Raw genomic sequence first — 15570 nt, 5'->3', positions numbered from 1 at the left:
TGAAGCATATTCATTTGAATCAATTGTACGAATTTTACGCAAAGTAAAGCATTTTGTTTCAAAAGGCTGCATTTGTCATCAATCTTTGCATAAATTCTACAGATTACATTTTATGAAAAGTCCCAGATTAACGAATAAAGAGGAAAAGAGAAAATCGCTTTTATTCGCTTAAAGCAAAAATGGTTTATGCGTCACTTCGGCGTGACACAGCAGTGCAACACTCCGAGAAAAAATTGAGGATTCTTTCCGAATTTTGTCGGTTTTTGAGTTGCGCCTTTTTTCAACTTTCAAAAAAAAGACAATTGAAAAAATATAGTGTACCCAAACAATACATTCCAAACTATTACTATGCAAATTTTTATGAAGAAATTTTCAATGGGTAATTTTCCCAAATGTTTTTTTCTCGTGATGTAATTTGAGTCGGGACAGATCTTTCAAAACAAACACACACATATAGGATTTTAGTGAAACTTCATGTTTATTAGAAGAGATCTTATTCAAGCTTAACACTACATGGGCGTACATATTTCAAGGACTCGATGGCTAGCATCTCACAAATGCAAAAACCACTAACCCACACAAAGAGTATGTGCCGTGACCGGGATTCAATCTCATGACCTCTGGCTTAGAAGACTTGAACGTTATCCTCTAGGCCACAGCAGCAGTCTTACGCCTCAAAGTTATGTTTTTTTTTAAAGCGGGCCGATTTGAAATTTGTACTTATCAGTTGTCATAACTCATAACTTCGAACAAAAAAATTTAATTAAAAAGTTAATTAAATAACGAAGTAGGTATTAATTTTTTTTTCGAACATACTTTTTACCTATGTCAGTACTTACTGCCAAAAAATTATGTCTCTTCCTATATTTTTTTAAAATAAAAAATGACAAAAATATTCGTAAGGTATCTCAAACATTCGAGTGAAAGAACAAAACTGGTAACGGGAGGAATGAGAAACAAATTTCATCTCATCTGATGTACGATTGATCTTCTAATGGAAATAGATCAAACTTAACAAATTTTGACCGAGTGAACTTCTGTCGATAGACAAATACCGAATGACAAATTTACGTTCGAATTCAATTAACTCAAATATTCGTTAAAACATATAACAACTTGTCACATAAACACGCCTAGCTAATCGATCTTAGAGCAGAGCGACTTAATTTATCAATCCAAATGATGAAAAAAAACCGAAGACATTCTTTCCCAATCATACTTTTTTTCGAGTTTTCCTTCTCGACCATAAAAATTCCATCTGACTGTTGATTTTATGTGTTAGTTGGCTCATCTGCAGCAGAAAGAAAATAGAAACAAACAATTTGGCTTCCTCGAAATGTGAGGAAGCTTAAAACCTAGCACCTAAATAGATTATAAAGATTATCTTCTCAGATTTCGCCGAGACGCCATGGTTGACGCCTTTGCGGCAAACTGGGTTTTGGTCAATGCGTGGTTGTTGGGTGGGGGTGGAGAATATTCTCGGAAATGAGTGTGGGGACAGTTTGACTGAAGGTGAGAAACTATGGAGGAAGACGCAAATAGGACGTGGGACGAAACTTCATGAGTCGGGAATATTTATATGTTTGCCAGCCAGGTTTTTGCTAGGCAAACGAAAATACAACAAGTCATTAACTCACGTCACGATGATAATAATAATGAGGTATTCAGTCGTGGGATGATCCACGCATTGCGCAAATATTTGGAAGGAAAACGTTTGCTGTTATTTTTTTTGTTTTTGGAACAAATACCTATCATGCCGATAAAAAATATCTAATTAAAATGTCAAGTTGATTTCTTAAAAAAAAATTTCAAAACTTTTTTCAAAAAATATTTTGTTATTAGTTTCTGTAAAAACGTTTTGATTTGATTGAATTCTCTCTAGTTTCCTATACCATTTCATTGATGTTTTTTCAGGCTCTGGCTTAACCAACATGCTTGTCTATATTTTTTTTTCATCTAATTCCTGTCCGATAAGGTTCTCGATTCTTTAAGATTGTTTATCCGCGTAATAGACGGCGGATCTTCTTTATTTGATTTATGATGCTGCGTTGCGTCTCATCTAGCTCGCCGGGGTCCGAATGAGGAAGAAGCACTTTGCCCGGCTAAGCAGGGGGATTGGCGGTCGTGATAAATTGCACCATTGTATTGAAAGCAAGATGAACCGTTTCGGGTCAGGATAATTTATTACAATTGATGATTGAATTTGACCTATGATCGTGTCTGCTAAGGCACGAGGGGGCGGGGAAATAATCGAATCTGATGAAAAAGCGTTTCCGAAAAAATATCTAGCGTAAAAAACTAATGTTTAACGGATCGAGTGAGAACAAGGAACGTGCTAAAAAACAAGCTTCTAGGGAACCATTATAGGAATGGAATTTCGAGCATCCCGCATAGATTGATGGTATTGTTTACGATCAGCAGGAAATTTAAATCATAGGTTATTAACCTAAGTTAACACGATTTTGAATTCAAGCACCAAAATGTTTTTTTTTTCGTTTTTTCATAAAATAATAGCAGATTTAAAGAATAATAATAAAAAAATCAATGATTGAAGTGAGAAATTTAAAGAGTAATTGATGCATCAAGTGCAAAAATATCAGTTTCGAAATGCTACTTAAAGTTAAACTTATCGAAAAATTGCTTTGACAATATTTTTTGCGACCGGAAGAAGTACATCTCCAAATAAACACGCAAACTTCCGATAAACATAGCTTGAGGAAATTGGACTTTTGTCCGATGCACATATACAGTTATAACCATAGCTTACGAAGATACATGACAAACCGGCTTGAAAGAATATTTAAAAGAATATTGTCACAGAGAACAAACATAAAAGTTCACACATAAAATCTTCAAAAAAGTGTGTAAAATTTCAAATGCTGACATCCACAAAATACGTTGGAAATTGACTTGCAACAGTGCCATCTAATGCGCCGTTCATAAGTTACAAATCTAATTTCCTAGTGCCCAGTTTTCGAAAAGGCGAAATGGAATATGAACTCTTCAATAATTAAACTCATGCCGCTCTTAAATAGATGGGTGCAATTTATTTCTAGATAATTCCAATAAGATTTCCTTTGACTAGACAGATTTCCAATATCTTCATTTTATAAGGTTTTGAATTTTTGGCTTTTTTCGTTGAGTCAAAAAACTTTCTTTTTATTTACGTAACGTTTCGGGATACTTTTGATCTCGAAACGTTACGTAAATTTGAAAATAAAAAAATTTGTTTCACTCACCGAAAAAAGTCAATAAATAAAAACCGTTTAAAAAGTACCGGTGTTAAACTGTTATTCAATTTATTTTTGCACTTCTATCAGTTTTACAATAAGTTTTAGCACTTCTTGAACGGTTATCATCAGAGGACGAATCGGCTATATCCAGAAAATTAAGAATATTATTGACGAGCAGCCTTTAACATCAGGGCTGATTCTAGACATTTTAAAGCGGATTCCTTTCAACTATCACTTTTGCATCCCATTGTCAAAATTTGGCACTTCTAGCTTTAAGAAAATAACGAATAACTTTTAGGGTATTTTACCATTATACGAAAGTGTTAAAAAATTTTACTAGCAATTTTCTTGAAACATGCCAAAAAGCTCATGAGCCTTCACTCCAATTTCACTCTGATTAGCTGTCATTCTTATAGAAATCTGTAAAAGAGTAAAGAGCAAACTTTATTCGTTTTAGCAGGCCCAAGCCCAATACGACGTGTTCAAAACTGACCTAAATTTTGTTTTTTTTTTTCTAAGTTTGGTTTTGACAGTTCTCTTTGGTGTGTTTGGAGACATCTAGTAACCCAGCCAAAAAACAAAAATTGGTTCAAAACTATTGTTGGAAAATTTACAAAAGTTTGGTGGGCTAGCTTGTTTTTGAAATAGCCAAGAATACATCTATCCGGCAATTATAAATATGCGTCCAAGTGTAAAACGTTTAAAGCTATTCCGGATCTCTCGGTAAATTTCCATACACCAGTATTTCAAGTGTGGGATGGCCGATAAAATAAACATTACATTACAAAAAAAAAAAAAAACGAAAACAGCATAAGTGACCTATTTGAACCTAATAAAAATAAGCACAAGCACTTTTTTGAAATTTTACTTCTATTTATGATGAGGAATACTGTAAACTGGGGTAACTTTGATCAACATGAAATTTTTGCAGATAATCATCATTAACTAAGCGTTAAGTTAAAATATCGAAAACAATTTTCTGCAATTGAAATCGGATAAATTGGGATTCGAATCAACTCAATTTAGTTTGCAGTTGGTTATACTACTTAAAATGTAGTTTTAAAATATCTGTTTTTTGAAGACTTCACACATCACACATGAAGACAACAAACATCTCTCCTGATAAAATGATAGCATTTGAAATCAAATGGGTTGATTTATATGAGCAATTCTACCAAAATCCACAACTCTTTCTAACTATCAATCAAATCAAGGGAGAAATGCTGGCACCAAAAGCGATTCACAGAAATGTTTGGGAAAATAAAGGAAACTTATGTACCTAGCAGCAGAGCCTTTATCAACATTCCACCTGGGAGAAAGAAGGCGCAAAAAACCACGATCACGCAGCTTTGAACCAGCGAAGGAAAACTAATACAGGAATCTCAACATATTGAGATGCGTGTATTCAACCACTTGAGAGAATTGTCTGCTGCAGAAAAAACACAAGTGCAACAAACACTTCCCGGCAATGTTATTCAAACCGTGTGGAGCACATCTCTAAGATTTCCCCCTTTTTTCTTCTCGTTTTGATAGATTTAAGCTTTTTTCCTCAGATTTAAGCTTTCGTCTCCTATGCTCTCAAGGCAAAAAAAGCTAAAATCTGAGGAAAAAAAGCTGAAAAACGAGATTCACGAGCACATGTTTAAAAGATGTTGGTCACACGATACATAGACAAATCGTGTAACGTTGCAGGAATCGGGCAACAAAGGACAATTTTCTCTGTGAGAGAGTTGTTCCTGAAGAAGATCCCACGAATGAAAGCTGTATGAGTGAAATAACTACCACAGAAATATGGACAGCAATAATTTGGCTACCCAGGGTTGCCAAATTTTTTTTTTTTCAAAAATCAGGGAATTGGCGAAATAAAATTCAGGCAAAATCAGGCAACGTTAAAGTAACGGAAATTTCGTTCAAAGTTTCCTTTTTTTTGATCATCGCTACACATTTTTACTCTAATATGTGTTGTGAGCCTACTTGGTTGAATAATGCATCAAGCATTTCGAAAGATTTCACTGAAATAATTGGTATTTTGCTTATCGCCGCGCTTTAATGTGACATAAATCATCGACGTTTTTCGGCGGATTTTAGAATCAAAAACGTTATTACCAGTTGTCCAGACGTTTCGAGCTACTATGGCTTTCGCTCCTCTTCAGTGGACACTAAAATTATATTTTAAACAATGATTCTTTATCTAAAATTACAATATTTAAAATCTTACAAACTACTGGCCTTCGTCTATACTAGTTTGATTCGGGACATTTTGTTTTGATTTTCGTTTACATTTATATGTTAGTGTTTGTGACAATTTTTTAATTACAGAGTCGTAAGCTGTCTTAAAATTACAGGAGTCTATCTGCCTATTGACTACATTGTTGTCACCTCTAATCTTAATGTAAAAAGTGCGTTATGGCCTGTAATTTTTTCTAAAATGTTTGTATTGTCGAAGTCTTTTTATTTATTTATCAGATTCTAGGCTTCAGCCTTTGATCCTAACTAGTTACAACACATCTATGATAAAAACATCTTAAGACTATTTTTTATTTGTTCTCTGGACATAGTCAGTTTGATTACATCAGCATGTGCGTTGTAAAGCGCCATCATTCTATAGATTGGTTCATTACAAGCGTAATTCTGTATTCGATTTCCAAGCTGAAACGGTCTCACGTTGCGCAAACTGCTACTTCCTTCATTTGGAGAAATTTGTGATACTAAATATGGAGAAAAGTACTTTCCACTGATCAAGTCCTTTAAAAACAGCGCATCTGTTGATTTTCTCCGAGTTTCGAGTGATTCCAGTCCAACTAACATACACAATGATTTGTATTCCGGCATTTCTTCTTGCCATCCAAGATTCCTTAAGGCATATTTCAGAAATCTTTTTTGAACCCTTTCAATCCTGTTTTATGAACGTTATAATACGGCTGCCACACTATACTGGCGTATTCAATAGTGGTTCGGATAAGCCCAACATAAATAAAGACAATAGTGTAAGGATTGTCCAGCTCGTTACAAATCCTGCTTACCATTCCGTACATAGAGTTTGCTTTGGCTACGACTTGTTCAACATGTTTTGAGAAACTAAGTTCTTCATCCAACTCGACTCCCAGATCTTTCACGGAGGATTTTCTAGCTATGGCACAGCTGTTCTCGAAACGATATTCGTGCACAATATTACTCACTTTCCGGGAAAAGGTTATCACATTACACTTTGAGGCATTGATTTTCAATCCGAAACTGCTGCAACACTCTGAAAATCTATGAAGCGCATTTTGTAGGGTCAAACAATCCTTTGGGTGTCGCACAGGGAGGAACAGTTTTAGATCATCTGCGTATATCAACACAAAAACGTCATGCAGCATTCCGGGACACTCGTTCATAACAGTGACGAAAAGAAGGGGTCCCAAGTGACTCCCTTGTGGTACGCCGCTGTTGACCGAGAATATCCTGGATCTCGCATTCCCTATCTTCACAAACTGGACTCTTTCTTTCAGGTACGAACGAATCCACTGAAGACAAATTCCGGTGATCCCATTTTTACACAGTACTGACAGGAGAGCATTTATGTTAATCACGTCAAAAGCCTTTGACATGTCGGTATATATAGCGTCGACTTGAAAACCCTGCATCATCCATTGTGAAGTTCGAGAGACGAATTCTGCCAAGTTCGTAACCGTTGATCGCTTTTTCAAAAAGCCATGCTGAAAGTCCGACATTATCCCTTCTAACCAGGGATACATTTGGTCGTAAATTATGCTCTCGAACAGTTTGGGTATGGCAGACAGAATTGCTATCCCACGATAATTTTCATCAGGCAGTTTTGAACCATTTTTATGGATTGGCACAATGTGGGAGATTTCCCAAAATTACGGAAACTGACCTCTACGAATTGAAGTTGAGAAGAGCATTAACAACGGCTCCACCAAGGCGTTAACGCATTTTTTAAGAAAGGAATTAGGAATTCCATCAGGTCCACTCCCTTTGGATTCATCAAGCAGCAAAATTTTTCGTCGAACATCCGTGATCGATATTCTCAGCTCAGGAATGACCTCTGTCGCGGTTTGGAATTCTAGCTCTGGAACTGTATCGTTTACGCTGTAAATGCGGTGGAAATATTCGGCAAATAATTCCAAAAGGTGACCAGTTTCCAAACTGTGTTGTGCTAGTCCAGTGCTTATTTGTTTTGTAGATACATTTGTTTTATGTTGTTTTAATCTTTTTTCCAAGAACTGGCTAAATTCACCTATTTATGGTTTGTTACATTTACCACAATTAATTTCACACACGACGTTGGTGTTTTTGTTTTTGGGGATTTTGTCCTTAGTTTTTGTGAGGATCAGATTTTTAATTTTATCTAAAGGCTGGAAGGCGACATTAATGTCAAATTGCCATAAGTACCTTGAAAGCTTTTCCCCCAATCCTGAACAATACGGGATTGTTACAAATTTGCTTGAATTTCTATTGGTTATACTCAAAGTATTGTAAATTTATGTGTTCATTCTTTAACAATACTCTTAACAAAAAATTGTGGATAGTTGTTTAGGTTCAAAATTTTTCTAACTGTATTAAGTGTTTTTCCCTATATTTCGCGAGTGAAAACCTTATTGCCCTGTCTACTAAAGCTATGACAGTATTCTTTTTGTGCGAATATGGACTTAACGAATTAGAGTCTAGATAGCGGCCTTTTTCGTCTTTTGGGAACCATTCCGTTGTGATGCCATTTCCTTCCCGGCGCAAAATTGTATCGAGGAACTTGATTTCTCCATTCAATTCGCGCTCGATAGTGAACTGTAACCGTTGATGAAACCCATTGAAGGTGTCGACAGTTTCAGTCTGTTGATCACTTCTTGCAGCTACCAAGCAGTCATCAACGTATCGCTTGGAGAAAACCGGCGAGATCCCCTTCATTCGCAACTCATCTAGCGCAGCCTGTTCGATCCGCTCGAGAGCTATAGAAGCCACCACCGGACTCAAAGGTGAACCCATCGAGACTCCAAATTTCTGAGTGTAGAATCTTCCGTTGAATTGAAAAAATGTAGATTTTAGCACTAAGTCCAAAAGTTGCAAAAAACTACTTTTTTCAATTTTCGTGTGTTGTTCGATTTCATCCCAACGTGATTCGATCGTTTCCATCGCAAAATCCACTGGGACGTTCGTAAAAAGTGAAACCAGTGAGAACAAAACCGTCTCTAGGGGGAGAACAATTTTTCTCATCTCGTCGACGAACTCGAAGCTGTTGTTGATGTGGCGATTTGTGTTCCCAGCGATTTTATTCAAAATACCGGTTATATATTTGGCTATTTTGTAAGTAGCAGTGCCTATCGTGGTTACTATCAGACGGAGTGGCCTTTCGATTGCTTTGATTCAGCCACTTTTTCACTTTTTCACTTCAGCTATAGTACCTACTCCTGTTCCTTACTACCCAATTTTCATGACATTCGCAAAAATCAGGCATATTTTCAAAAATCAGGGAATTTCAATGGCTTATCAGGTTGCCAGGAAGAGCCTTGAAAAATCAGGCAATGCCTGAAAAATCAGGCACATTGGCATCTCTGTACATAACTTAAGAAGCCTTACGATTCACCAAAAGGTTACTTTGGTGAATTTGTTCATCTCCTTAAAACTGTGGTACATATCGTCGATTCTGTCACCATACAACTTGCATATTGCCTAGATTACAGCAACGATGGACACTTTAATTTTTCGTGGGATTCCTGGGCGCATACCAATTCAGCAACTGGCTCACAAAATTAGAAAAGGTGGTCTTAATCTTCACCTGCCGACCCTAAAGTGTAATGCACTTTTAACAAATCGTAATTTCGCTGAAATGAGTTGTCTAAAATTCTATCAGCTGTTCATGCCCTTTAGTAGTGTTTTCACTCGAAACCCCCAACAACACTACCAGATCTAAAAGTAACAACTGAGTGTTTTGCAAATCTACCAGACAATACCACCTGAGATTGAAACAGATACCGTCAACTGGGGCAACATGCAACACTTTTCAACTTCAATGGCTTCTAAAATCTTAATGCTTACAGATATTCATACCTCATGTACATCAAAAGTTTTAAGGTTGATGGGACATCAAACTGACGTAGTCTGAAAAACTATTGGTTTTACCAATCATTTTTTAATTTTCAAAAGCATGCGATTTTCACCCTACTAAGAAAAAGGGGTAAGTTGCCACCAACTTTGTAATTAATGAAAAATCAAATTAAAACGTTTGAAAATTTATAGTTTTGGATACATTTGTGATGTCAAAACGCATAAAGCACCAATTGTTATAATTTCTGGTTTTGTTCGAATTAAATTTAAATTTCAAAATATTCTATTTGCTTAATTCATGAAAATAAATGTTAGGATGGATAAAATTTTAATGTTCACTCTGTTGTGGTATGAGCCTACTTGGTTGAATGATTCGACTGAATCAAAGCAATCGAAAGATTCCTTTTAATTCAACCACGGTACCGTGGTTGAATTAAAAGGAATCTTTCGATTGCTTTGATTCAATTTTAATGTTAACAAACGCATAATGCGAAACAATCATATCCCACCATACGGAAACGCGGTTTATGAGATTTAGTTCTGATTTGCAAATTTCCCCAGACAGCTAACTGAATTATGAAAATATTTATTTTAAAAAATTTGGTAATTGTCCGAAAAATATTCATACACCAACAGTGTTGTTATAGGATAATTAAAGCAATATAAAGTTTGTAGGTGATATCATTAAGCCAATCCGTCATACTAGGTAAAGTTTTTATGGCGTCGAAAAATGTAAAAATTTGTACATCTATTGCTCGATTTTTTAATTTTTTTATGACAATCAAAACTTTAAAAAACTCTTTCGCGATGTAAAAAACTTTGTCATCATCAATTTGTTATAATTCAATGATAACTTTATTACAGTATATTGAAATAAAAATTGAATGACTGCTATGGTATACAAATGTTGCATCTAATCCTGCTTTTGCATGATGCCCCGTTCGACGGTAATCCAGGAACCAATTGAGCAGAGTATAGAGAAATATTATTTCAAAACAATTGACTCGAAAGCAGAAGACATATTTGTAAACCAAAAAGTGAAGCACAGGAGGTTGATGTATCGAATGCACCGATCGGATGGAGAAAACTGTACACATTGCAATGCGCCAGTTGAAACCATAGTGCACAAATACTCGGAATGTATGAGAGTGAGAGACGCCTGGCTACTAGTTCAAGAAAAAATCAAAACAAAGATCAACAGCTGGACAATCCCTCAATTCCATGAGCTTCAAAGACCCAAACTTCTAAGCACAAGTGATCGGAAAAAGGCAGTAGTTCTCAAACTGTTTAGTAACTTCGTAAATTCGTAAATTCAGAAGATGTTGATGTAGATGAAATTTCGTTTTATTTAGAAATCAATATGTTAAAACTTCATAACCATAAAACAATAAAAAAAAGCTTAACATTTTTCTTTTCTATATGTATAGTTTTAGAGTTGTTTTTATGGTCATTCTATAATAATTTTTGGATGTAAAAAAACGGAAATTTTCTATGAACAATCCTGTATGGCTAAAAACCCTTTCAAAATTGTTAATTTTGAATAAAATAATAAGATTGGAACAGTGGAAGGACCTTGGGAATAAAATGAAAGTAAAAATTTAGAGGCCAAAAAATATTGAGAATGTTTATAATTTTTGCCGACAGAGAATCGAGAGGTGTCGTTTATCGAGCAGCCAAAGTAGCACTCAAGCGAGTTATCAGGACAAGCAAGGAGAACTTCTAGACGACAACCCATGGGGCTAAGCTTCTAGAGTTGCACTAGCGAGATTAGGTGGACCGAGGTCGCCGAGTGAAAATTGTCCAGAAAAATTTAAGGAATCCATGACATCGAGCCAGTAACGAACGAGGAACTTGTGGCCATCACTGAGAAACTTGCGGTGATCAAGGCCCCAGGCCCAGACGGAGTCCCGAATTCAGTAGTTAAGGTGGCGGTACAGACCATTCCAGATACTTTCAGAGTGGCGTGACAAAAGTGTCTCAAGGACAGATCTTTCCCCAACCTGTGGAAAACTGCAAAGCTGGTGTTACTAGCAGAACCGGGAAAACCCCCAGGGTATCCGTCATCGTACAGACCTTTCTGTCTATTGGATTTCCTTGGTAAACTACTAGAGAGGTTAATCATGAAAACATCTGGGCGGCTCTAAGGTGACGAGGAATCCCAGAGAAACTAGTCCATCTCATCGAAGCACACTACGAGGCATTTTCGTGCAAGGTCTTGCACCACGGTATCTAGTCCGATCCAATCCCGGTAACTGCTGGAGTGAAACATGATCGTAATAGATGAGATTCTGACTGGATCGATTGAATGTGCACCGAATCGAAGATTTCCAAAGAATCCTTCGACAATGGAGCAACTGACCGACCTTGACCAGGCTGACGATATTGTTTTCCTTGCCCAAAAACAGCCGGATATGCAGAGAAAACTCAATGTCCTCACCGAAAGCTCCAAGGCAGCCGGTCTCAAAGTCAATGTCGAAAAGACCAAGTCGATGGAGATCAACACAGAAAATCCCTCCAGTTTCATGGTAGGTGGGCAACAGGTTGAGAAAGTGGAGTGCTTCCAGTATCTTGGTAGCCAGATTACGCCTGATGGTGGTACCAGAAAGACATCGAAAAAACCGGATCAGAAAGGCCCGTTTCGCATTTGCGAGTCTCCGAAACATCTGGTGCTCATGTCAGATATATCTACGAACGAAAATTTGAATCTTTAACTCAAACGTCAAATCCGTATTGCTGTACGGGTGCGAAAGTTGGTGCACATATGCGGTAACGGCGCGAAAACTGCAAGTATTTGTAAACCGCTGCCTGCAGAATATCATCCGCACTTGGTGGCCTGGCAACTGGATCTCGAATGAGGATCGCCCTGGTCATCACCGGGGTCATGAAAGAGCGCTAGAAATCGAGATTCAGGTACGTAAGTGGAGATGGATTGCGCACACGCTGCGAAAACATGAAAACGAGATTTGCAGAGAGGCGCTAGATTGGAATCCAGAAGGTCATCGAAGAAGAGGCAGACCCAGAAACTCGTGGCGGCGAAGCCTAGCCGCTGAAATCCGAACTGTCGACGAGAATCTTGACTGGGACCAGGTGAAGACGCTGGCTCCGGATCGTCAACAGTGGAGGTCTTTTACCACGGCCCTATGCACCGGAGGATCGGCGCGGGATCATTAAGTAAGTAAGTAAGTAATCGCTGTTCGTGGCAAAGATTCTTCAGAAAGAAAATGACTGCTCCTGACTACTTTCTGTAGGGACCTCGATCTTCTTAAAATAAAACCACTTAATACACGTTTTAATATGTGCACAAAACTTCAGCAATCCTTTATTAAGCACAACCACATTCGTTCGCTACCTGCCGTAAACTGACCGTTACAATTCTCTCTCCCTCGATTCCTATTGTTATCTCCCTCTTTCAAAGCTATTCAAACGGGGCGTCACTTTTCGTACTGACATAAGCCTTATATTTGTAGCATCATATTTCATTAAGACTCCACATCTCATCTCACCCTCGAAAAAACAAAACGAATTTATTTCAATTAAAAAAAAAAAAACAAAGTAGCTCCTCAAATGAGAATAAAATCAAAGCAATCCTAAAATTTTCTCTGGCATGAAAATCATTTTCATCAAAATTTTCAGCAAGTAAGGAAGTCTTTCTATTGAAGCCTCAAATACTGAAACTGAACTAAATCTGAATTAAATTCAAGCAACATCTGCAAATGGACTTAAGCAACGACTGAGCCGAAGTTAAGCAATACCTAAGCCGCACTCAAGCACCCGAACTCGAATTGAACTTAAGTACCCGAACTGGAACTGAAGCTTGAAGAAACTCCCCAAATTCATTCCGCAAATCGAATTGGTTTCTTAGGATTTCGCCTTGGCCTCTCCTTCGAAGCTGTGCTTGGATCATCTGCCATCGTTTCCTTCGTCAAATCGGATTCAACTTTCTCGGATTCTAAAAGATAAGTATATGAGTGAATAGTTCAGGAATATTATACGTGCAGAATATATTTTAGAAACCAAACCAAATGTTCAAATATAATATGATCAACCTTACCGAACGATTTCGAAGATTTTTCTTGTGTTTCCTGATCCTTATTGGAAGAAGTGATCACCTGTCGCGGAATTGGCCAAAGCCTAAGGTGACTTACCGGACGTCGGTACACAACGCCATCTTCATTTACTACGCGTACGTCCACTCCTTTCCTTTTAATTACTTTGAATTTTTCCGGTTGGAAGCCTGGTTGTAATTTACCGGAATCGTAATTTCTTATCATCACCCTGTCTCCAACCTTGATACCGGATTTTTTTGCATGTCGACGTTTATCGGCATACATTTTTCCTTTCATTTTTTGGATCGAATCGTTGTCTCGTACTTCATCATCACGGCTCCAATATGCCTCGGTTCTTAATGAGGGCAGAAGGTCCTTTGCAGGCCTACCCGTTAACAATTCTAAAGGAGTCTTACCAGTTACGGAATGAGGCCTCGTATTGTAGAAATAGACATATTCTTGAACTGCTTTTCGCCAATCTTGTTTCATCGATTTTGCTATGCGCAATGTACGGAGAATGCCTTGATTTTGGCGTTCAACAAGACCGTTCATTTGGGGCCAGTAAGGGATTGTTCGTATAAGCCTGATATTTTTACTGACACAGTAGTTCGCGAAATCCTGACTTGCAAAAGGAGGTCCGTTGTCAGCTCTAATAGTTTCCGGATACGTGTGAATTCTAAACATTCCTTCCAACGCATCTATAGTTTGAGCCGCATTTGTAGTTTTCATTTCTATGACAGTAAGATATCTACTGTAGTAATCAACTACGACTAAAAACGTTGCACATTCTTTAGCAGTAAAAAAATCTACCGCCAATTCCTGCCACGCTCGGTCTGGCATTTCTTTGCGTATCATCGGCTCTGGAGGATGCTGGGAACTAACGGCCGCACATCCAGCACACTCTTGAATTCGCCTGTTAACATCTTTGTCCATCCCTGGCCACCAGACATGTTCTCTAAGGATTCTTTTCATAGTCACCGACCCTGGATGACCACGATGGGCAATATCGAGCGCTTTTTGTTGCAGAGTGGAAGGAAGAACTATTCTATGTTCTCTAATTAGAACGCCATTTATTATTCCAAGCTCTTTAGAAAATGCCTCGTACTGATACAGGTCTGGAGACCACGAACCAGTTTCAACAGCTTTGAAGACCGCCTTTAAAATTTGATCAAGCTCTGTTTCTTTCTTTATGTGCTCTAAAGTTATGGCTGAAAGGCTTTCTCCTATTCCACATATATAATGTTCGGAATTTTCATCAAACGATGTTTCTGATTGTGGGCATAATCTTGAAAAACAATCAGATATATTCATATTACCAGGTATATATTTAACCGAGAAATCATACGGCTGCAGTCTGAGTGCCCAAGCTTCAGCTCTTGAACATGCACGCTTCCCTTCGCGATGTTTTCCACCATAAATATATTCGAGAGTCTTATGATCCGTGTATACAGTGAAATGCATTCCAAATAAATAAGAATAAAATTTCTCCACAGCCCAAACTAAAGAAAGTGCCTCTCTTTGTGTTTGTGGGTACACTCTCTCTGCTTTCGTTAGTCCTTTTGATGCATAACTAATTATTCGTGGCTCATTTGTTACATTTCTTTGGACTAAAACAGCCCCAAGGCCAACTGGAGACGCATCCACATATAGTTCTGTTCTATCTTTAGGATCAAAATAACCCAAACGATGAACGGTATTCGTCAATTCGTTGCGCAGATCATTGAATGCATTAAGCTGTTCTTGCCCAAAAGAATCCACATCCCCTCTGATGAACTTCCTGATTGATTCAGTTCTGGTCGAAAGATGAGGAATAAATTGACCCACAAAGCCAATCAAACCTAGAAAGCTTCTTGCTTCTTCTTTGGTTTCAGGTGCTCGAAAATTTTTAATGGTCATAAGTTTGTCATCCGCTGGGCTTATACCGGCACTGCTTACCTTGAATCCGAGTATTTCTAGTTCTTCAACCCCAAATAAACATTTGTCATGATTTAACATTGCATTATTATTTTTGAGCACGCTTAGTACCTGATTCAATCGTTGATCATGCTCTTCTTGAGTCTTGCCGCTTACGACAATGTCGTCAATATACACTACTACATTGTCTATTCCCGCCAACATTTCACTCATGATGCGCTGAAAAATTTCAGGCGCGCAGTTTACACCAAAGTTGAGTCTTTTGAATCTCATTAAACCTTTTGCAGTCATAAAGGTAGTTATGTCTCTTGATTCAGGGTGTAATTCCACATGAT

At 37.6% G+C, this 15570-nt stretch overlaps 1 protein-coding gene across 1 annotated transcript; it reads right to left on the bottom strand.

Moving 5' to 3' along the window:
- Window positions 1-13108: 13108 nt before the first annotated feature.
- LOC129753155 (uncharacterized protein K02A2.6-like) lies at window positions 13109-14254 on the bottom strand. The gene is made up of 2 exons (XM_055748951.1): window positions 13327-14254; window positions 13109-13224 (listed from the first exon to the last, which is right to left on the bottom strand). Exons 1-2 carry the CDS (start codon window positions 14252-14254, stop codon window positions 13109-13111), a joined length of 1044 nt encoding a protein of 347 aa, XP_055604926.1.
- Window positions 14255-15570: the final 1316 nt, after the last annotated feature.

Source organism: Uranotaenia lowii, chromosome 3 (genome assembly GCF_029784155.1).
Source record: "Uranotaenia lowii strain MFRU-FL chromosome 3, ASM2978415v1, whole genome shotgun sequence".
NCBI lineage: Eukaryota > Metazoa > Arthropoda > Insecta > Diptera > Culicidae > Uranotaenia > Uranotaenia lowii.
This window is presented reverse-complemented; position numbering and strand designations above follow the sequence as displayed.